General features: G+C 40.3%; 2 protein-coding genes across 7 annotated transcripts in view; one reads left to right on the top strand and one right to left on the bottom strand.

Moving 5' to 3' along the window:
- Nucleotides 1-799: 799 nt before the first annotated feature.
- Nucleotides 800-7997, top strand: tex47 (testis expressed 47). 2 transcript variants are annotated; one of them, XM_012876979.3, is made up of 8 exons: nucleotides 800-955; nucleotides 2543-2615; nucleotides 3744-3850; nucleotides 3942-4006; nucleotides 5288-5363; nucleotides 5562-5699; nucleotides 7130-7277; nucleotides 7450-7997. In XM_012876979.3, exons 1-8 carry the CDS (start codon nucleotides 845-847, stop codon nucleotides 7476-7478), a joined length of 747 nt encoding a protein of 248 aa, XP_012732433.2. In that variant the 5' UTR covers nucleotides 800-844; the 3' UTR covers nucleotides 7479-7997. The 2 variants fall into 2 exon arrangements, with proteins under 2 accessions (XP_012732433.2, XP_035998082.1); XM_036142189.1 differs by lacking the exon at nucleotides 800-955 and adding an exon at nucleotides 1982-2397.
- Nucleotides 7998-8681: 684 nt separating this feature from the next.
- The window catches only part of LOC105936296 (rho GTPase-activating protein 44), a 128433-nt gene continuing 113269 nt past the window's right edge, over nucleotides 8682-23845 (bottom strand). For 3 of the 5 annotated variants that reach the window (XM_036142185.1, XM_036142186.1, XM_036142187.1), the window contains 3 exons: nucleotides 20181-20296; nucleotides 18728-19111; nucleotides 8682-14237 (listed from right to left, as the gene is read on the bottom strand). In XM_036142185.1, coding sequence (XP_035998078.1) covers nucleotides 14080-14237; nucleotides 18728-19111; nucleotides 20181-20296 — 658 coding nt within the window. In that variant the 3' untranslated portion in view covers nucleotides 8682-14079. Of the gene's footprint in view, nucleotides 14238-17062; nucleotides 17117-18727; nucleotides 19112-20180; nucleotides 20297-21576; nucleotides 22114-23845 lie in introns of all 5 variants that reach the window. The other 2 variants (XM_036142184.1, XM_036142183.1) reach the window with 2 other exon arrangements.

The raw sequence follows: 23845 nt of genomic DNA, 5'->3' as shown, positions 1-23845 counted from the left end.
TTCAGAGAAAGAGGGGAGAAAACGTTGGCTCTGAATGTTGTATCTTTAAACACAAGCAAATGTGACAAAACTTTGTAAGGCCACAAAGAAGGCACTGCTTTTAATGGATATTATTTTCTACAAACATAGAACCCATTTTGCAGCACTTCCCAGCCCTATAGCGTTTTTTTTTTACCCAAATTTTTATTTCTATTTTGTTGGGCTGTGTTTGATTTAATTTGACTCTGACTGAGTGTAAATATTGTAATAAACTGGATCAGTTAAAAAGAGATGAAATCCTAAAATAGGTCAGAGGTGAAAATTATAGATATGTCTACTGTGAGTTTGAAAGCATATTCCTATCCTCCTGCTTTTGGAAGAAAGAAGGTTTAGAAAGGTAGAATCTAAGCAAAAGTACTGATGTTTTAAACAAAGAGCCAACGCATTAGCAAAAGTTAGCTTTTCAGAAACAGCAGCTTCAATGTGTTTGCAACCCTAAATAAATCAGAATTACAAAATTAGTTTTATAATTTTTGTTCTATCTTAACTGTAACGTTGCTGTATTTTCAAACCATTAAATAAACAAAAAATACAATTATTATTATTATCATTATTATTATTATTATTATTATTATTATTATTATTACTATTATTATTATTATTATTATTATTATTATTATTATTATTATTAGTATTATTATTATTAATATTATATTAATAACAATAAAATATATTATTATTATTATTATTATTATTATTATTATTATTATTAACATTGATATGCTTGCGCCGTGACGTGAAAGCGTATGTTGACGGTACATGTTGCCCTGGCAACGCCGAAAGCGCATAGACATCGTCCACCGTCATGAGTAACGCGTGTGAAGGTAAAAGTTTCCCTTCAAACTCTTGGAATGCCATGGAGGAGGAAGAAGACAGATCAACTATGTTTGATGCGGTTTACGGCAGAATGACTGAGGTTTGTGCTAAAAGTTAGCTGAATTAACGAAGTGGCGCGGCCATGATGAAAGCAAATGCTGCGTTCTATTTGCCTCGGAAATCACAACTCCAGCCCAAAAGTGACACAGTCGCCAACTGTATAACCTCGATTTGCCAACATGCTCCTTTAATAGCCTACTTTAATGCATGAAAAAGGACCTGCACATCATTCTAATACCCCACCACAGTTCAAGATGGCTGCAGCATCTATCAGACTTGGTAGAAGTTGATAACCTGTTTATTTGTACATTTATGGTTCTGATGGCTCATACTATTTTCCAACGTTAATGTGTCTGACTGTCCCCCCACTGCCTATACTTATTTACTAATTTATGAAATAAATAGTTGTAGTTTTGCCGTACACATTTATGATAATTGAAGTAGAGCTAGAGTATCTGATAACATCACATTGTATAGATATAAATGTATGTATTTAGTATGTAAATGCACTAAATTATGCATAATATGTGACACATCTGACCACTAGATGGCAATAAAATGCTTTCAAGATGATTGTTAGTATGTAGTAAACAGTCAATAACCACTGGTGGTTTACATACAACATGTGGTTTTAGGCCAGTTTGCAACAAGGGGTTGTTGTTTGAATACAGAGGTGCTGATTGTTTTTCCACTTGTGGTGCTAATCGCATTACTACGTACCCATCTTCTGCGCACAACAAATAGCAATTCCTGCTTTCCATATTGCAACTGGAACACAGGTCGATTTGTTCTCAGTCCCAGAGCCCACCTCAGAGCGCAAATGCAACATAACATTGGGGCAAGTTTACACTGATCAAACTGAAGGAGGGACATTTCTTATATATGTCTTGTGTATGTGTGCCGTTTAGGTGCTTCTCTGATTAAGGTTCTCCCTGCCAGTTTAGGTGGAAGGCAATATCGTGGCAGATTTTACAGTTCTGCCATTTTCATACGATGGATGTTCAAATGCTGTCTTTTTACATCTCACTGTAACTTGAACTCAGACCTTTCTGCTGTTTTTCTTGGCCTCATGATGCCGTTTGTTCTCTAATGTTCTCTCTGAGGCCTTTAGAAAACATGTGCTTGTGGTATTTGGTTGTGAATAGCCAGCTCCTCCTCTTTTTCACCTTCAGTACTTACACCACAAGGTTATCCTCTTGAATGAGGCGAGAAACAATCACAAAAAAAAGAAGCTGCGGGCCTGGTTTTATAGGACCTGAAGAACAATTGGTTTCCAGGGTGTAAGCTCCTGAAAGAGCCACAACAAACAGCCCAGTGGGACCTTAACCTCCCTGTCGCTACTTCAGCGAAACTCAGACGGAGATGAGGATGGAAACACAAGAGATGGAGAAAATGAAGGCAGAAGAAACCGATGAGGAGACTGGGAGTAGTTTAATTTACCAGATGATGGCACTAAAGCATAAAAAGATGGATGAAGATGTGGTTTGTATACAGTTTGAGATTATTTAGGGGATTTATTAAACAAAACTGCTTTTCTACCGGCAAAAAGGTCAAAACATGCGTAATACTGATGCTGTCAGGTAACACAGGCTGACGATTGAAGACCCCTCTCCTTTTTTCTCCACAGAAGGTTGTGCTGCAGCAGCTGATAATGGTTGCCCGACTCCCCTGCGATCCTGCTGATAGAACTGAACTGGGAGGTCAGCCAGCAGTTACCTTACAGCTATAGAGTCTGACACTTTAATTATCTGATACCAATTTAATTCAGTTTTCCCTTACGGGGGACTGATAATGTGACAGCATTCCTTGTGATATGACAAATAAATAGCCCTGCATTATTGTTTGCACAGAAAAACACAAGGGGACATATTTTTGTGCACAAACGTAGTAAAAATCTGTTTTTGCCTCCACCGTCTGAGCGTTTTCACACCATTCACACCTCTTTGTGTAAATCAGGCGTGTCCAAAGTGCGGCCCGGGGGCCATTTGTGGCCCCTAGACACATTTTGTGTGGCCCCCCAACAGCATTTGGTCTAATGGAGATGGAAACATTTTATTTCTATTAGGCTAAAATTAATGTAGACAGGTTAAGATCTTACAACTGAAAACATTTGGTACAACACAATATATTCATGTTTTAATAACCAAACTTTTTACATTCTATTTAATTTCATAGAAAATACAACCACATCTGTCTGAGGACTTTAACTTAGATGCACATTTGTGTGCATTTAAAGCGTTGTTTTTTTTTTTCATCAAATAATTTATTAAAATTAGCTAAATAAAACAATTGTTTTAAAATAATCACCGGCCAAAAACCTGTTGCCATATTGTGAGACCAAAAATAATTCATTACATTTTTATTTTCAGTCAAGTCTATTGATTTTCTAACATAAAGAAAATGTGCAAAACCCTTTTTTAACTTTGGATCTACAGTGATTTAACATCCTTTTCCTTCAGAAAATTGGAATAATTAGTTTAATTGAAATCGTCATATTTTGTAAAGCGGGTAAAAGAATCACAACATCATTTTTGGGTTATTTTCTATCGATATTATAATTTTTTTTGGCCCTTGAGTACTTTTGACCTCAGAATTTTGGCCCACATGCCAAAAGTTTGGACACCCCTGGTGTAAATGACCGTTTTTTTTTTTTTTTTTTATGAGCGCTGCTGAAGGGATTCCTCTGCAGTTATTGGAATAGAAAGCCAACGATAATAGCTGGAATCAGAGCGGAGCTGCGTGTTTATAACAGAAGCTGGATTTCATGTCGAGCCCAGGCAACAGGCGGACTCATAAACTGCTGCGTTTGTTTGTTTGTTTCCGAGCAGCTAGCTATGAAAACTTCAACGTTCACTTAAGCAAACAGCACATGTGGGATCAGGGAATCACTGGGCTGCTGCTGATGTATCCCACCTGTCTGCTGCACGTCATCGAGGTAAATTCTGCTCCGTGGAAATTCTCCAATAAAATGTACAGGCTGTTTTGTCAGATCAGTACGCATAGCCGGCTTTGTGTTTTTCTTACAGGCTTCTGAACACATGTTGAATTGTTTTTTGAAAGACTTCCAAGCCATGCAGCAACAACCAGACTGGTAATCAACCCTTCTCTAACCATGAATAGAACATATCACACATTTAGGAACTGTGCTTCGTATTTATTGCTCATCTTTTCTTGTTGTTGATTTAAAGATAATATTATAGTACCTGCAACATGCGGATGCAGTCAAATGGTTACTTAAGGTTTAGGTTTGGAGTCATTTTCTGCTTTTTCCTCCGAGGCCTTCGGAGAGCAGCTGAATTAACGCTGAGATTAAATCACACCCAGCACGACTCCATCTACTAATTAGGAGACCTCCAGAGGCAATTTATGGATTTTAGTTGATGAATACTTTTGCAATGAACTTCTGTTAGTGGCTGTTTGGCTGATGCTAAAGACTCTTTCATTTTTCAGTTAAATGATAAAAAAAAAACACCCCACGAAGCGCTGCCACAACAAAGCGACTCAAAATCCGCTCAGTTCATACCGTGGGGTATAAAATGTCCAAGCTGTATTTCAGTCCTCACAGTATTTACAGTAATTTAGCAGCAAAGGGTTCCCACAGAAAGTGAAGGAATCGGCTAAATTGAATGACCGAAGAGTTCTGGAGCTAAATGGAAGCTGACCGAGCAGCCAGCGTGATTTCTAGGGCTGTGCATAAAAATCGATATAAAGATTAATATCGATATTTTTAAAAACGATTTAATATCGATATTCTGGCTTTCAATATCGATATACCTCCCAACCTCTAGGGGGCGTTATTACAGCGCAACCATTACAGTTCACAGCGAAGGAGAGCAAGTGAGACGAATTTGTGGAACGGCTGACAAGATTTTAGAAGCTCCTTTGTCCCTAAAATCAGATGTTTGGGCACATTTTTGGTTTCTGTGACACGTTAAATGCATTGAAGCAAATGCACTTTATTTTCCTGTTAATATGTCTGTGATCAATAAATAGAACATAAACATAATATTTGGCTGATTTTGGTGATTGAATCACTGAGCATTAATTCAAAGTAATAAATATCGATATTGGAATCAAAGCAAGCTGAGCCATGTATCGAGAATCGTATCGTATCGTGAGCTGTGTATCGAGAATCGTATCGAATCGGCTCATCCTAGATGATACCCAGCCCTAGTCATTTCCCCATTAGCTGAGCTGCTAGAATGGTTTTGAACATCCTCAAAGTCCTTGATGTTTTATTACAGCTGCTCAAAGGATGTTGGACAGTTTAAACGGTCTTGTTGCTGTCACAGTTTGGAAAAACCAACCGAGCTGCAGAAGGTAATCCAGAGCAGCGTGAGCTGCAATAAAGGCCTACGAACTCTCGTTACAGTACCCAGCTGGAAGCTAAGGTTGTTTTCGTGGGCCATAATCTGGAAGGCAGGCAGTTCCAGCAGTGGCGGTACGAGGTGAGGCGTTTACATGTATTCCTGGAAGTAACACAGATGTGAGGTTCCTGCAGATGTTACAGTAAATATAGCGATAAATGTGGTCCCCGACTTGTGTTTGCGGGTGAGTTCAGACGTATTTCTATTGATACTGTCAGGTGTTTCCTTTCGTTTGTCACCTTTCTGGGTGTAGTTTTGAAGCCGCTTGTCATCCTGTAGGTGATGAATGCAGGTCCGGATGATGGGAACCCTTTGGTCAGGATGCTTGACGAAGATGAGGACAGCATAGAGAGTTTGGTTTGCAGTGTCCTGACATCACTGCAGAACCTGGTTCCGCATGTAGAAACCATTGATAAGGTTAGTAATTTGTCTTCTGATTGTCTCTGTGGGGCGTCTTTTTGACCAATAGAAAATCATGTTAATATGAGGATAAGGATGTATATAAATGTGAAAATGTTTTTCACATTTATTTACATTACAGCCACAATTCCTTGCAAAATACCTCAAACTCAGATTGGATGAAGAGCATCCATCAACTCAATTCAAGTCAATTTTTATTTATATGTATCACCACTGCACAACTCATCTCGGGGTAGTTTACAAAGTCAATTCAATCATACAGACAGATTGGTTAAAAAGTTTTCTATCTAAGGAAACCCAGTAGATTGCACCGAGTCATTGACTTGCACCATTCACTCCTCCAGGATTAGCATGTAGCAACAACGGATAGTCTCTTGCATTGTGTTGTTGACTTTGCAGCAATCCCTCGTACCAAGCATGCATGTGGCAACAGTGGAGAGGAAATCTTCTGTTTAACAGGAAGAAACCTCCAGCAGAACCAGGCTCAGTGTGAAACACAGCTAGGCCATTCTAACACAATCATATATTTTGATTTATACTATCTTTGTAGCTCTTGCTGAATGTTTATGGTCATTGTCCTGTTGAGAGGTGAAAATTTGTCTCAGTTTCAAGTTTTCTACAGCTTCCAATGGGTTTCTTCCAATATTTACCCATTTTTTTATTTATCTCATCCATCTTTCTATCTATCAACTTTGACCAGCTTCCCTGTCTCTCTTTAAGAAAAGCATGTCCACAGCATGACTCTCCCACCATCATGAGGGAGAGATATGCAGCTTTAGTTTAAAGCCACAATTAACATTTGGCACGATGGCCAAAAAGGTTCACCTTGGTCTCAATTCACTAGAGCAGGGGTTCTCAAACTTTTCGTGGCCAGGGTCCCCTTAGCAGTGTTAAAATTTTCCAAGCACCCCTTTTGGTTCCTCAAGCTGATAGTATTTTTAAACAGCCTTTTGTACTGTTAAACACATTAGGAATTATGTATGTTTTGAGATATATATATATATATATATATATATATATACGATATTACAGATTTAGTCAAGATTAGATCCCCATTCTTGATAAAGCCAAACTTGATGTAGCTGTTGTCATACTTGCTAATTTTTGCTGATTTGGCTTTTACCTTAATTGATGAAGTGGATGGAGTTAAATATTTGTCCATTGTGTTACTTAGCTCCACCCCGACACATCCTCAGCTGTGCCTGTGCTTCTTACTGCTTTCTTTCAGCCATTGTTCCACAAAGGGCAGATTTAGGAAAAAATAACAAATACCCATTCTTGGGACAGATTCTCAATCCTGAGCAGTGGATCGCTGCAGCTCCTCCAGAGTTACCCGATTGTACCATCGTAAAATGTGATACAGTTTAAGGGCTATGAATACTTTTGCACGGAACTATAAAGTCGTGACTGTATAATTGTGTCTGCAGGCTTTTCCTGGATCCGTCTTGGATGAGAATCAAGAGATTTTAATCCCTGCAGTGATTTTGGAGATGCTTTTGGGTCGCGATGAACTCTTAAGTCCTCAGCAGTACCATCAGATGTACCACAACCCCTTAAACATCAACCCTGAATATGGTAAAAGGAACTTAGCTCTCAGTCTCAGAATACAATCCACCCTAATAGTTAACAATGTTATTCTTTATTATATTATTATTTCTGTGAAAACCATATGATTATCTGTAAAGTATGGCCAAATCTTGAAAAAGGATGCATGATCACATTGTTCTTTGTTGTTCTTGCTTAACAGGACAAGTCAACCTAAGATATTTCTTCTAGAGCGTCCATCCATCTGTCCATGCATCTGCCTGAGCACCATAAAGAAATCTAGTTAATAGCGGATAATAGTATTTAAAAGTAGGCGAACAAAGATGGAGAACATATTGAAAACTGAATTCGTAGAAACCCTATAATAAATGTAACAAACACACATCCGGTGAGGGAGTACTCTAACTTTCAATTCTGCATAGCTTTTTTTTTTTTTTTTTTTGCAAGAAATTAAAGCCATAATCAATTTAAACAAACACGTAATATTGATTTTTATAATATTTCTAAAGTAAAAGTATTGATCTCAATGTGACTTTTTGTCTTACAGATGAGATGCAGGGAACAGATTAGTCCAAACGTATTGTTGCATCTCTAAATTATATTCTACAATAAAGCAACTAAGGTGAACATTTTTACTGGAGGAAAACGTAATTTATCATGACTGACTGTCGATATTCTGCCAGTTTACATTTAGATAAGATGTGACTGAAGGATTCTTTGTAATAAATCCCTTGGAACAAAATGTGAAATGTTGCAGCTTTATTTTCCATGATCTACTTCCAGTCTAACATGCGTTAACTTTCCTCTATTGCCAAAGGTTTTTTGACAATGCACAGGTTCAGTGAGAAGTTTCCATGCTGCCTTACTAGCCATTAATATTAGATTATTTTGGGCTTTATAAAAATAAATCTGCACTGTACTTTTTGCAGGTTGGGATGACTATAAAAACATACAACTGTTTTAATTTTAGGAGCAAACATTTTGCTTCATTGTGCATTTTCTGTATTCCACTCAAATATAAACATGCAAGGGCTGGAAACGGCTGAAGTACTAACATCACTGTCCACATTGAGGCAAGTTTGAAGATCATCAACACGGTTCCCTGATTGAAACCTTCTAACTTGAGGGGAATTTATAGCTGCCCAAATGGACAATCTAGAGGTGCTCTGGAGAAAAGTTAGACAAAGACTGAGCTGTTAAGTCATTGCGAGGTTTTCAAACATGAAAACACTGAGCTGACTGTTGTGCACAGTTGGAGCAGCATCGCTTGGTGGGAGGCTTCACTGTCAGGGGTACTGATATTAACCTTTTAAAGTGAGTCACTATTACAGATGTTTTAGGGACTCTGTTTGAAAGCTATAGGTCTGTGCCAGAAACCAGCAACTTTAAATTAGATGTAGACGACGTTTGCGACAAAAGCAAAGGAGTTCAGAATGATATAAAAACATGTTTAATAGTTTCAACATTCGGATGATTATTCTTTTTTTCCCCCACCTTACACAGAATTCCACTTGGTGGCCAAGAGATAAAATAAGTTTTTCAAAGAAATGTCATTTCCTTTTCTTTTTTTTTTCCAAATGTTGAGAGTCAACAGCATCACTTTAACACAAAGATTGAACTAACTTATTACTTGGACTTTTGCAGAATGAAACAAAAGAAAAACGGTGAATATTTTGGCTGCAATGACTGCATGCACCACAGTGTAGTCTACACACTAAACTGGATAATTCTAGGATATACAGTGCTCCAGTAGATTAAAGTCCAGAAGTTTACTAAACAGGGTTCTTTATCAGGATGTTGGTCTCTGGTTTAAGCGGATCTACTTTTGCACGACAATAGTGGAGCAGAACTTATGAGTTTTGCCAAAAAAAAAATAAAAAAAAAAATGGTAAAGGGCAGCTCTGATTCTTACCTCCTGCAAAGCTTGATCTTTTCTCTCAAAAAATATAAATACAAGCACATTTAGATAGGACCAAATATAAGACATATTTCATAGGCATGGTGAAAATGCATGCTGCAGAAATGCACAACAGACAATGTTGACTTTAATCCCACAAAACTGCTCATAATACACCCACCCAGTCTCTAATGCATGAACTTATGCGGACGACTCACACACACACACCTGCCTCCGTCGCGACCTTTGAGGTGAATATTGTAAGTACATTCCACCTGTTTGTGTAGAAAAAGGCTTTATATGTCGGTGCTCAAAAAGCAGCGATGCTAGAAACTTTCTGGGATGTGAAGTTTGAGGTGAAATCATTTCGCGAAAAACACACAGATGAATCGCTGGTGCTCAGGGATCAACACAGAGAGGGGACACGGCACTGAGCTCAGCCCAAGTACAACGGCAGCTAAGTGTTTACAAGTCCTCCTAATTATAATGCAAACTACTTAATTAATGCTTTATTTTACGCAAATTCATCTGGAGGATCCAGCTGACTGATCTGACAGCAGATTTGAAGATGTTTCATAACAAAGATTTACCATAACTGGAGAGTTAAAACAAAAGCTGGGGTTGTAAACACTTTAGAAAAAACCATGCAAACAGACGTGTGAATATACCAATGTCCTCTAAGGGTACAGTTCAATAAAGAGAAATGTAATAATTTAAAATGTCATTTATTTCCTTAACTCCGTTTGAAAAGGGAAACTCACATGTAGATTGATTCTTATGATTATGGCTCACTGCTAATGAAGACCCAAAACTCATTTTCTCAGTAAATTCAACTAATAAAAATAATAAATAAATATTTTTGATGCAGAATATGCATACAGGAGTATATTTTTACTATATGCTATATTATGGCTCACACAATCATTAAGAAAACTGCTGACTTGACAGTTGTCCAGCAAAAAGATCATTGACTCTTGCTGGACGACTGTCCACAAAAGGTCAGTGCTTCAAAATAGAAAAAAAAAAGCTGGTTGTATGCAGACAGCCATAGACAAGCATGTTCGTGGAAAGTTGAGTGGAAGAAAAAAGTGTGGTGGAAAAGGGTGCACGAGAGTTAGACTGCAACTGGAGTGAGAGCTTCAAGAGCTGGCACATACAGTATATAGTATATCCAGAACATGGGCTACACCTGTCACATTCCTATCATTAACCCTGTTAAAGCCTTTTTAATCGTCTTTTGCTATATTTTAATTATCTGAGAAAAATAATGTGTGGTTTTCATTAACAGTAAGCCAGGATCACAAATATCAAGAGATGTAAAAGCTTGAATTATATCCCTCTGTGTGTAATGACTCTAAATTAAACTACTGAAATAAATTAACCTTTGCGTGATGATTTCGGGAGATGTTTCAGTAGATTTATAAATTTCCGTGTTTCACTTTGCATCTCCTCTTCACCGGTGGATTTATGAAAACATATCAAACCGCCTTTGTCTCTTTCAACCAACTGGACTCCCTTTATCAGTAAAATGAAAAAAAGCATATTGTAGCACTACACTATCAGACAGTTTTTACTGCTAGATGCCATGAGCAAACATTACCATCGCAGCTGCAGGTTCTGCTGTCAAATAGGGAATAAATTGTAAAATACACACGTTCACACGGTCAAACGCATGAAACTAAGTTGTAATAAATGTCAGACGATGCCCAAAAGATTTTGAGTGTCCAGTTAAATATGATGCGGCATCATGTAGCTGCAGTGACATGTCAGTCTAAGCAGCTATAGACAAAAAAACAGGTGCACTACTGTCTCCTTTCCTACCTAAAAAAAGCTAAAAACGGGACTGAGAGAGGCCAGGAAGTCAGCACAAGCGCTACGTCTTCATGTAGAAAAGCAGAGCCGGCCGTACTTCATCCGACGCGTGAATGGGACGTTATTGTGCTACGACCACCAACGTTATAACAACATATGTACAGCATGTTCAGTTTTCATTATCTGTGAATAGATTTTTTGATATATTTGACTCTTCCTGTTGTCGGTATATACAGAGCGAATATGTACAGACGCTTTGATTTTTACAAAGTACCTGCGAGCGATTTCTCCCCCCCCCCCCCACACACACACACACACAGACAACGACAGAGGAGCACAGTGGACGTTCTGGGGACAAAAACTGAAGGTCCTACAGGTCGGATAGGTCACAAACAAAACCCTCTGCAAGGCATGTAGCAAACTGCTGCTGTTCCGACGCCAACCTCGTAACATCAGTTTGACGGACTTTCAAGTTTTAATGCGGCAGCAGACAAAAAATCTGGCCCTGTGTCTGAATACTTGATTTCTCTTTTTAAATCCTCAGACGCACAAAAGAAAAAGGAAAAAAATAAGAAATATCACAGTTCCTTACACCAAGTAAACCATACTCAGATATATATCTATAAATACTCTCAGCAAAATAAAGAAATATACAGATATCTTTGCACTTGCCTCTGGATCGCCAGTAAAAACCATAAATATCAGCATCCTCAGAGTTTCCTATAAACCGTAACTGCAGATGTAGCGGCACTGTGATGAAACAAAAAAGTGCTTATTTATAAAAAAAAATAGAGCACGTTTTCCTTCTGGTGGTGTTACAGATCTTTTTCCTGGGTTATGATATGACAGTAGACTGCTTGATCATTGTGCAACACAATTTCCAGTACTAAGCTGCCTCTTTTTGCAGTTTCCACCAGACGGAGGATGAACATTCACGGCGCACACGTGTTTTAAATGATGTGATGATGCAGCTCACTCACTAAAGAGATCTGTGCTGTCTTTCTGTGGAACCAGTTAAGCCGTCTTCATCCTTTAGACCCCCATCGTTGTCTACCATGAGGTACTTGACCTGTCAGAACTTGACTTGATCGTGGCGAATCAGGAAAATGTCTCGCAGTAAAGATAATCATGCACAATGCTGTGCAAAAGCATTTATAGCACATAACTGCAAAATGATTCAGGGATCTAAAACATTTTACGACTTAAAAAAATTGTAGAATCGAAAGCATGCTTTAGTATCCAGTTTCACCCAAGTTTTAAGAACAACCTTTTACTGAAATTTCACGATTTTAGGATATGTCTATACCAGCTTTAGACGCCTAGAGATTTTTGGCCATTCGTCTTTGCAAAATGGCTCAAGCTAAGACTGGATGGAGAGTGTCTTTGAAGACCAACTTTCAAGTCTTGCACAAATTCTCCATTGGATTTTGGTCTGGACTTTGACTAGGCCATTCCAACACGGAGATATACTTTGATCTAAACCCTTCCACCGTAGTCCTGTATTTAACTCCACCCGCCTTCCCAGCAGATCTGACGCATCTGAAGCACAGCATGATGCTATCACCACACTAGGAATGGTGTGTTCAAGGACATGCGCCAGTGTCAGATTTCCAACTCGCACAGCGTTTTGAAAGAAAAGGTTTAGGTGTCATCTGACCACAGCACAGCTGACCCTCTGCAAACTGGTCTCGTCATGCCTTTCTTTGTGCCACTTTTCCATGAAGGCAGCAGGATGTAACCCGTCCGCTGCTTTGTGGTGCTGTTTGCTCGCTAATGTTCACTAACAAAACTCCAGAAACAGGCCAGACACAGAAGAGCTGGAATAATGCTGAGTTTAGATTAAATTTGGTTACTCTGATTGCTAACTGACTGACTTCTAAGGTGACTTTTGATGGTATCAGACTAAAGGGGGAGGGGGGGGGGGGCTGAATACAAATGAGATAGATTAGATTTGTAGTTGTAAAAAATGCTGAAAACACAGTTTTATTTCCATTTTCTTGAAAGTCACATCTGACAAGGTCACAGAGACCCTGCAGAATCCACTGACACCCGGTAGTGGGGTGCTTCTTCCACAATGAAGATACCAATCCTGCACGTTCTTATCGTCGTAAACCTTCTCCAGACCTGACAATGAACTCTAAAAAGGTCCCACAGCTTTTGCTTACTGCCATAATTATCTCAGAGTCTGAACTGCTAGATTATTTCCCAAACTACAGTATGCATGCATTTCATATATTTCAGAGCTACCCGGCTGCATCGATTATAAGTGAAAATGTTCTCTATATAACTCTCCTCTTCATACAAAATACGATCTGACTGGATATCTGTTGTGAATATCTCATAGACTCTGAAAATATACTGTATATAAATAATAAATATCCAGTGCCTGATGTTCTTACCGAATGTCACTTTAAAATAAAATAAAAGCACGTTTGAGCTTTTAACTTCGTTATCACCTCAAAGGTAATTCCCTACATGTCTAAAATAATGCATTCCTGCTTTTGCTCCACAACACCAGTGCAACATCATGTAGTACAACCTAAACACTAGCAAAACCCACCCACACACACACACACATACATACTGACACTCACAGTGAATGCCCAGGCAGCACAGAAATCTGGGGCCAACACATCCACGACTGACGCATTTCAGACGGACACCCCCCCCCCCGAGGAGCGAGAGGAGCGAAGGGGAAAATAAATCAGGAAACAAGCAGCGATGTCGCTTCTTCTCAGTTTCACTCATTACGCAGCAGCAGCAGCAACAGCAGTGAGAAACTCTCATTCCTCCAGGATCCGGGCAGCCTCCTGCGTGGCGTTAAAGGCAATATTGCATGTGAATCAAATAAGGCAAAACAAATAGAAAACATAAAAAAAAAAAAATATATATGAAAATAATCCAGCAAATGCAATTGAAAAATGCAAAATGGTGGATGAAACGGAAAGCTTCTTGTGCTGAGGCGCTTGTTTTTACTCGTCGGCTCGACTGGATCCGGGAAAGGTGAGGTCTGGCAACGAGAGCGGCCGTCCAGGCTCAGGGGACCGAGGCGTTGGGTGACGAACGGGAGAGGATCGGTGGTGCAGCGGCGGTGGTGCCGGGTCGCTGGAAGCCTGGCGGGGGTCATAGGACTGTGCTTTCGGACTCCTCCTCCGAGTCCGCTTTGCTTTTGGGCGACTCCAAAAGTGTCAGTGAGTTCCTGAAGGGGGAGATGTAGGTCAACTCTAAGATGCTGTCCAGCTCCATGCTGATGAAGGGGATGTCCAAGTTGCAGAGGGAATCTGGCAGAGCAGACAGAGGGGGACATGTGATTTAAAGAAACCTAAAACAGATCATCCTGATCAATGTCGAAACACAATAAAGGGTCATCACAGGTCCAAACGGGGGGGTTTGTAGGATGAATGACTAAAGAAACAAAAAAGCTCGGGAAGGATGCGTTATTTCATAATTATACGTAGCAACATGCTCCTCTCACATCAGGGAATGTTGTGTCAGCTTGCTCAGCGCCATCTCGACATATGAAATTATTAGATAAGACCAATAAATTGTTATTTATTGGTCTCCAAAGTGCCGCCGGGGAGCCACTTGTGGCACTGAACTAATCTGGTCTGCATTTTTTTATACATCTTTGTGGCGAACCCTCCTGGTTGGTGGAGGGTGAACCTTGTACGGTCAATTTAAACGTTCCAATCATTTTCAGAAACTTGATATTGGGTTTTTAGCTGTATGCCATATATGTGAAGATTAACGAAAAATAAACCCCTGAAATTTACCATTCAACATGTAACAAAATAAAATTATTTGATTTCAATTTTCCGATGAAATTACTGAAACAATAATAATAATAAAAAAAAGCTTAGATTTAATTTTATATTAATTAATTTTACTTTCAAATGGTGCTTTTTTTTGGTCACACGCTGAAAATGAGAAATTGAACGTAGAATCAAATAAACTAAGAGAGTATAGTTTTAGCCTTCTCTGTAGACATTTTCATGAAGCAGCACTATGATTTTAAGCTTCCTCTACCATTTGCAAATTAAAAAAAACACGATCCTGCCATATCCTGCAAGAACGTGTGCTGATGAAGGAGACAGCAGGTGACCATAGCTCAGTTAAATTTGGTCAACTTTACTTCTACTTCTGTTTCAGTCTTAGATGAGCAGAGATGTTCTCGATCCCAGCCTGTAGGTCTGTCCTGGAAACAGTTATTGTAACCAGAGGAAACACATCTTTAATTTTGGGAGGAAAAACTGCAAAAGCTTAAAGTAAAGCCATTTAATGCTGACCTAACTTTGATGCAGACTAAAAGTGGATTTATTATTATTACCAGAAAGCCTGAGCTAAGTTCTAGTATTGGACACATTTGGACTTTTAGTCTCAGGGTTTCCAATTTCTTTTTTCTAATTCATAATAACTTGAAATACTTTGCCGTGCAACCATCATTCTCTACAATTCAAAGAGCTTCAGTATTTATTGTTAGAAGTAAAAAGTTGAAATATGAGCAATCTTACTTTGGAAATGTGCTTCACCAGTAAAAACTAGATAAGCTGCGACTAAACGACAAACTGTGACCATCAGTAGTGTTTCATATCACCGAGGATGAGTGAAACGAAACAGAAATTACAAATCTAAATAAATTACAGAATTATCCACTCAACAATGAACACACGGCTGAAGCTTGGTGTTCAACCTTTCACAACAAGCCGAGATCAAGCTGAAGGAAAAACTGCTTTCCCTCATCTGTATGTGAGAATAATGCAGTGTAACAAATAAGAACCGCCACAGACAGGAAGCGCGTCTACAGGACACATTAACAGTGTAGTGAGTGTCAGGGGGTTGGCTGCGGTTGTGAATATTGAGACTGCAAGAAGGGAAGGTGCAGGATTCCTATTGGTGGAAATGCATTGGCCCTTTATAAGTCGCCCAGTATATGACATGCACCACTCTCAGCCCCCATGCAAATGTCGACACAATGGGTTTAATGTAAGCAGTTGGATATGCAACGGTGATGCAGCCTCTTCCACCCTCACTGGCAGCCCTGGTAAAGATGTGGAAAATCAGCTAGGTTGAAATCATCTAGTACTCCTAGTACAATCGGTCTAGATCAGGTCTGTTTAAAGTGTTGCTCAGAGGCCATTTGATGCCCTTGGAATAAAGCTGTGTGGACCTGAGGAAATAAATGCCCTTAAAGGAGGGCAAACCCTTATCGGTTAATGCAGATGGGCACAACTTCTTTAGGGGGAGATTTCAACTCAGAAATGTATATTTTACGAAAGTTAAAAGTTTTATTTGACTCAAATTTGACTGTAAAAACAATGAAACCGTTTTTTTTTTAAGAAGGCAAACGTGTGAGACCTTTATGTTTTGGATTTAGAATGATTAATACATCCATCTTCTACAAAACTCAGACTACTTTGTTAGTTTGATTAGAATACATCATGTTTTTTTTTGTTTTTTTGCTGTTGTTTAGCAGGTACAGATTAAAATTAACATTTTAATTATTTAACTGGTCCTCATCCAGCCTCATTTGTCCCACTTCATTGTTTTAATCGTAACTACTGCCCTGACTTTAGATTAGGTGAGCAGTTTTTTTTTTTTTTTGGTGGCCATTTTAACATAGTTTGGAATGGGATGTTTGTTAGCCTTTCCCATTTTGAAGAGTGGCTAAGAGAAATGAGGACGAGTCATCAATTACAAAATAATTATCAAAAGTAATAAATGTTCCAGAAATAAACAAATACTTCACTTTGAGGTATATAAATTAGATGAATTATGCCAATAAGTATGAAACAAGTGATTTGTGAAATAATAATAATAATAATAATAATAATAATAATAATAATAATAATAATAATAATAATAATAATAATAATCTTTACCAGGGGTGCCAATAGGGGTGAACAGTGCTGCAGGAGACATAAATAAAAATAAACTGAGCGATGCAGCCAAAGAGCAGAGAAACCAAACCTAAAATCTGCTTCTACTGGCAGCATCAACTTGTAAATAAAGGTCTTCAGCGGCTCCATGTTTAGGTGAGATGGCAGAGGGGGCGGAGGGATGAGACGGGGAGGAGAAGAGGTTCTTCATCACGGGAAATCCTGCTTACCCTAAAAGCGCCCTCTGACACTTTGAATGATAGAGAACCTTGCCCCTCATACGGCTGAAAGTCGAGGGAACCAGAGCAGTCGGACAAGAAGGAAAAGTTAGATTTAAACAAGATGAGAATCTGCTGGAGACGAAACAAATAAATACATGAGCAAAACACGTAGCTCAACGGCGGCCAGCTTTGAGAGGATAAAACCAGGGCAGGGGCGTGTTTTCAGTGCGGCTGCATTTGGACTTGTCTGGAAATTATTTTTTGAAAAGGATCTGGTGACCCTGTCCAGTTTCAGCCCATTTAAATATTTAGTTTAATGCTATTTTAAATGGAAGTGGTGTTCTTCCAGCAGGGTGATGCGCTCTGCCACAAAGCAAAAATGGTTCAGGAAGGGTTTGAGGGCCACAAATACTGTGGCAGCTGGCTTTAACAAACAAGTCCGATCCACAGAGGCTTCACCTCACAACTTTTCCAGCATCTCGGTGCCAGACGCCACAGCATACCTCCAGTGGTCTAGTGGAGTCTATATTCTGGCAAGTTAGGTTTAGTTACATAAGAGGAACCAACACACCATTAAAGAGCTGGTCATAATGTTATGCCTTATCAGTGTACATTTTCTTGTGTTATCCGACTTGCTGATGTCTTTCCAACTTCTCTTAGATATTTTCCAATGTCAATCTAAAATGTTCCCACAAAGGGAGGATTTTATGTAATCTTGCGGTAAACAGTGACCCAATAACATAGAATAAACTTATAAAATTGTAATACTGTTTAAAACATACTTGTAAAACAGGCCAACTTGTGAAAGTGAAATAAAAATTTCCAATCTTTGCTGTCAGGGGAAAACCTCGTACCTCCATTTATATTTATAGAGAAAATATACTCTACTGATCACATTTAATATTTGTTTGAGGCTGTATTGAAAAATATGCAAGCAGCATAGAGAAGAAATTCAAGTTTTGAAGAAAGACTCTTTTTTTCCTCATTTCCAGAAAAGTGTTGGAGACACAAGGTTTTTGTTCAGCCGTGGCAGAATTAAAGATTTCAATTTAAGATTTCCTATAATTTATCTGAAAATCAAGAATTGATTTATCATTGATCATTATTTATGCATATTTCACTGGACGTCATTGTTTAGTTTCATTAAAAATATGCATAATTATGTACAAAAAAACAAGGTTAGGGTAATGGTTAGTTTTTCTTTCCGTTTATTAGTTTCAATGGAAAACTATAGACAGCCACTAGGTGTCACTCTAGAGCAGCAGAGTTGCAGTCCAAAACAAAAGGAGCCGAAACTCCTTCAAAGAGCCTGTAGAGACCTATATTTATAGAAAAATAGATTCTAGTATATACTCGTCTAGCAAAGAAACACTTATTACGAAGCCTGCTTAATTACTGTGTATATTTATAATTATACTTTAAAATTATTATATGATGATCATAAATACATCCAGTGAACTTGGGACTCCGCTGTAAAATACAAACATTAATTTAAGCCTAAAATCCTACAACTGTGGCATCAGTGCATAGCAAAATTTAAAAATAAAGTAAAAATTAAGGCGTACTATGTAATTTAAAGAGAGATACACTTATGAGAAATACAATTGTGTCAGTTCATCGTTCAGACGTTCAGTATCTGGACCTGCAGTCTAAATACATTTCCTTCTACATTACCTGTGGACATGCTTTCCCCAGGAGGTAAACCATCCAGGAGGCCCGATGAATGCTCCAGAGGCTGAGGACTAGTGCCAGGTGTAGTGGGGGGCTGAGGGGGAGGGAGGCTGGGCCTGTTACGAGGGGGCTTGGGGGTCGGTCTGGGCTTGGTGAGCGTCCCTGCCAGCGAGGGAGGAGAAGACAGAGAGGGGGTTGTTGCCGTCTGGGACTGGCTCGGGGAGCCAATGGTGGCATAACCCTGTGGGTAGCTGAAGCCATACGGGGAAGGGGTGCTAGGAGGCGTAGGAGACAGGCTGACCGGAGACGGCTGACCTGTCGACTGGTCGGAAATGGCCCCTGACTGGCAGTAAGGGCCTTTAGGTGGAATGGGGGCAAGCTTCTTTGCTGCAAGAAGAAAACAAACAACCTCGTTTAGATCTACAGAGGGTCTCAAGAGTTTACACACCTGTTAGAACGGCGGTTTCAATCCAAATAAAAACAAACTAACATGCTGCAGTCAAAGTTATCAAAAGTTAGAAAGACTGAAATAACCTGGTTGCATGAGTGTGCACACACCAGCCATTAAGTTGTCTTCTTTGGCTCACCCCTACCATCAATTATACTCAAACTGATAAACCTGAATCAAAGTTAAGCTGTCCTGGTGGGATTTTCCTTACATTTAGTCATTTGCAGCATTTGGCTAAAGCAATATTTGTTAAAACGTTACAAAGGATAAAAAATGATTGAACAAAGGCACTAAAGAAGCACTGGACTAAGAAGTAGCCATTCTGTCCAAAGAGAACATCCAGGTCTGGCGAAAATCTTCCAAAACCCTTTGGGAGAATGTGTTATGGTTGGATGAAACCAAGGTGAAACGTTTGGGCCACATTTTCAAAATGAAAGTTAATCAGAAAGCAGTAATGCACGTCACCAAAAGAAACACCAAAACCCTTCACGACAAAGCAGCAGCAGCAGTATGATCTGCGGGTACGTTCCTTTAGAGGGAGTTGGGCTTTCTGTCAGGTGGAAGAATGTAGGATCAGGTCTAAATATCGGTCTGAAACCTTCAAGGGTCTGCAAAAAGGTTGAAGACGAAGAGGGCCTGAAGGGCCACTACGCCAAGACATGAGCCTCGACTGTCGCATTATTTGTGGTACATTACTCCTGAACCAGAGAGACACGGCCAGAAGTATCTCAAAGACAAAAAAAAATTATTAGTGGTCCAATAATTGGTCAGATGAGAGTAAAGTTTGCATTTCCCAGGTCCCAGAATCTGGAGGAAGAGTGGAGAGGCACACCTGAGCTTCCATTACAATTCAGCAGTGCCACAGGCTGATCGCTTCCATGCCAGGCTGCATTGATGCAGTAATTCATGCAAAAGCAGCCCTGCAGATGATCTATGAAGGTATAAGTTTTAAGACTCAAAATATTGATGGTCAATGGCATTCATAGTGCATGATCAGCTCAGTCTCACCTCTCCTCAGACTGTGCGGGCTGTGCTCAGAGTGCTGAGACTGTCCACCGGAAGTCACTACTCCTTGTAGTCCCTTTTGTCCAATCACCGGAGACAGCTCCTTGTTTTTCAGAGTGCTGCGAGAGAAAAGCAGGACGAAATGAGGCGTTACATTACACTTTCATTACCAACCCTTGTTATAGTAATCAATGAGAATAGTCGAAATGTGAGAAGACACACAGTTCAATGTCACAATGTCTGCTGCTGCCCAGGCAGTTTGGACATCTCACGTACACTCTGCTGGCTTAATGGATCTTTTTTTTACTTTTACAGAGCAGTGCAGGCAGAATGCCAGTGTTTGCAGGACCTGCAGGTCACAGTATAACCAGTTAACGCTCTAAATGACTGTCAGTTCTCGGATGAGCACTGCTAGGCTTTCACTCCCGACAGGTAAAAGGTGCGCTGACGGTGGAAGCTGAGATTGAACTCCTTGATGAAACAATGTGGATGAGCGTCTTTCCCCTAACTGGTGTTTCCTTTGTGTTCATCCTGACGGTATGATCTTACTGGACCTACTGGGCTCACTGGTATGACTCACAGACACCCACCGTTGTGATCGTATTCAAGTGAAGCTTTCAATGCCCTTTGTTGCCTGGCAACCGTCTCCTGAATATCCTAGCAACGTGGACGGATGTGGAATTTCCAAACGTGCCGATTGCATTAAAGATGGAGGTGGATATAGATTCAAATGAGGGTCGACAAGGTTCCCGCACCAGTTCTCATCTCCAAATTCTTTACATTTATACATTCTTTACATTAGCAGAGTCTCCAGTCCGCCTTAGGCCCATTTTTAAAATAAAAATGGAAAAGTTTGCCATAAACGGCCGATTTTTTTTTTTTTATCCAGGTCAGGCTTAAAAAACTGCCTAACACAGACAGATGAAGGAAGGAAGGAAGGAAGGAAGGAAGGAAGGAAGGAAGGAAGGAAGGAAGGAAGGAAGGAAGGAAGGAAGGAAGGAAGGAAGGAAGGAAGGATGGAAGGAAGGAAGGAAGGAAGGATGGATAAATGTATGATTCAAACAATAAACCTGTAATTAAAGTATGGAAAATAAAAATCTATCGGAATACTCGGTTCTCTTATTCCATTCTTTTCCGGACCTTGGACCAAACGTAAACCATACTGCTCCATATCATCCAGGCATGAAGGAACCCTGCAATGATGTCCATGACCAACTGGTGCAAACCACATAAATGTATTGAATGAAACTGGGTGCAGCTGGAGGGGGTTTCCTACTTGCACCCTCCTCCATCTCCCCATCACCGCAACCCTGTCCTATCCCTCTCTACGTATCTCTGTGGTGATTCTTATTTTTGGTTCGTTTTGCTGGAAGGATTAACAAGTTGGTTCTTCATTTACCTCTTCAGCTTGGCTCCTCTCTCCCGGCTACAGGCAGAGGCTGCCCACGGAGGGGGAGCGGAAAGAGGGGTGTTGGGAGGTTTAGGGGGGCCCAGGAACAGATCGTGACGAGTAAGAACGAGCGGGGGTTTGATGTAAAGGGTGGAGCCGTTCGTTTCGGACGGGGTCGCATGCATAGTGTCGGGCAGGGAGGCCCGTTTAGGCAGGTGCAGAGAGTTAGGTTTGGGGTTGGAGTTGACGTCAAGCTGCTGGGGCGACGGGCACGGGGAATAGGGGAGAGGGGGTGGGCTGCATCCGGCTAGGCGGGGCGGAGGGGACGGGCCAGGGGGTAGAACGGATTCAGGAGTGGGAGCGGTGGGACGCATACTCTGAAGTGCTCGGGTGTAGATATGGTGGTGAGGGAACGAGTTGGAGGAGCAAGAGGAGGAAGAAGAGGAGGAGGAAGAGAAAAAAGGATAAGGGGGAGGGGGCCTCTCCTCCTCGGGGGAGGGATAGACGTAACAGGAGTCGGACCAGTTGGAAGAAGCCTCGTCGGAGCTGCAATGATAAGAATACCAGCGCTTCATGGAAAAATGAGCCTTTAATGGGGTTTAAATTGTCAGAACTTCAGGAGGGAAAGAGACGTTAGCTGTGTAACGGTTTGTTCCATTAGCAGGGCAGAAATCAAGAAAAGGTTTATTAATACCAAAAGAAAAAAAATAAGGGAAACAGATGAAATAGGGGTGTAACAAAGCAGTGAAGGCTGTTGTGTAATAATGTCTAAACTGAAACAGAAAAGGTGGTCTATGCCTTGTAAAGTATTCGCACCCTTATCCTTTTTTCAGATTCTGTCACATTACAGCCACAAACGTGCTGCAGTTAAAGCTGCAGGTCTTCTTTGGAGAACAGCTCAAGCTCAGACATATTGTTGGAGAAACCATGTGAACATCAAATTTCCAGTCTTGCCACAGATTTTCAATTGTGTTTAGGTCTGGACTTTGACTAGGCCATTCTAAAACATGAATGACTTTTGATCTAAGCTCCATTGTAGCTCTGGCTCAACGTTTAGAGTTGTTTCCCTGCTGGATGGCGAACCTCTACCACAGCTTCCAACAAGTTTTCTTCCGGGATGGCCCTGTTTTTAGTTCCATCCTTCTTCCACAAACTCTGTCGGCCTCCCTGTACCTGCTACAAAAAGCATCCCCGCAGCAAGATGCCCGAACCGCCATGTTTCACCATGGCGGAGCTTTCCTCCACACGTGCGATGTTGCATGCAGGCCAAAATGTTCCGTTTTGGAAACCGTGAGTAGTTCTCCGTCTTCCACATGTTTGCTGTGTCTGCTATATGGCTTGTGGCAAGCTGTTAACACAAGCTTTCATGGCTTCCCTGCAACAAAGGCTTTCTTCTGGGCAGTCATCCAAAAAGGCCGGCACAACTAATAGTTGACACCCTGCAAGGTCAGCTTGGGTGGGCGGCCATGCCTTGGTGCATTTCCTGCTGTGTCTGTCTCTTTCAATATTCAGATGGTGGATTAAACAGATGTTCGAAGCTTGGGATGTTGTTTTACAACCTAACTCTCCTTTAAACCTCTCCGCAACTTTTGCCTGACCTGTTTATTGTGTTTCAGGCTACTGTTTGTTAGCATATGTTGTACAACGAACTACTGAGGTCTTCACAGAACAGCTCATTTACTAGGATTACACTATTAACAGGAGGACTTTACTTACTGTACAGATAACTTCTGAAGACATTTCATTATACTTGATTTTGTTTTGGAGTATCAGAGTAAAAGGGGCTGAAATTGAAAGCACACCACACTTTTCAGATTTTTTAGTCATTTTAAGTATCATTTTATTTACTTACAGTCATATACTGCGTGTTGGTCTGTCAAATAAAATTCCAGTTGATGTTTGTGGCAGCAACATGATGAAAAGCAAAAAAATAAATAAAAGAATGGGAGGCAAATACTTTTACATGGCACTAATTGCACCATCGACTCCATTTATCTATACCAACTATGAACTTTTTCCTACCTTGCTCAACATTTTGCAATGTAAATGAAACTTCCAGGGGAGTAAAATGCTTTAATTTGCCACCATTATTTGCATTTTTTGTCACTCAGGGAAAACATTAACACAGGAGTGAAAGGATGGATGACAGGACAAAAAAAAGACTAGCTTTCTGGTGTCGGCTAAGCAGGGGGAGAGCGTTGTGTGGTTGCGGGGGGTGGGTTCGGCACCAGCGGGGGGGAGGCCAGAAGATGATGAAACAGCAGGTCGGGGCACAACA

This window comes from Fundulus heteroclitus, chromosome 10 (assembly GCF_011125445.2).
Source record: "Fundulus heteroclitus isolate FHET01 chromosome 10, MU-UCD_Fhet_4.1, whole genome shotgun sequence".
Taxonomy (NCBI): Eukaryota; Metazoa; Chordata; class Actinopteri; order Cyprinodontiformes; family Fundulidae; genus Fundulus; species Fundulus heteroclitus.
The sequence above is the reverse complement of the archived record's forward strand: the minus strand, read 5'-3'. Positions and strand labels throughout refer to the sequence as shown.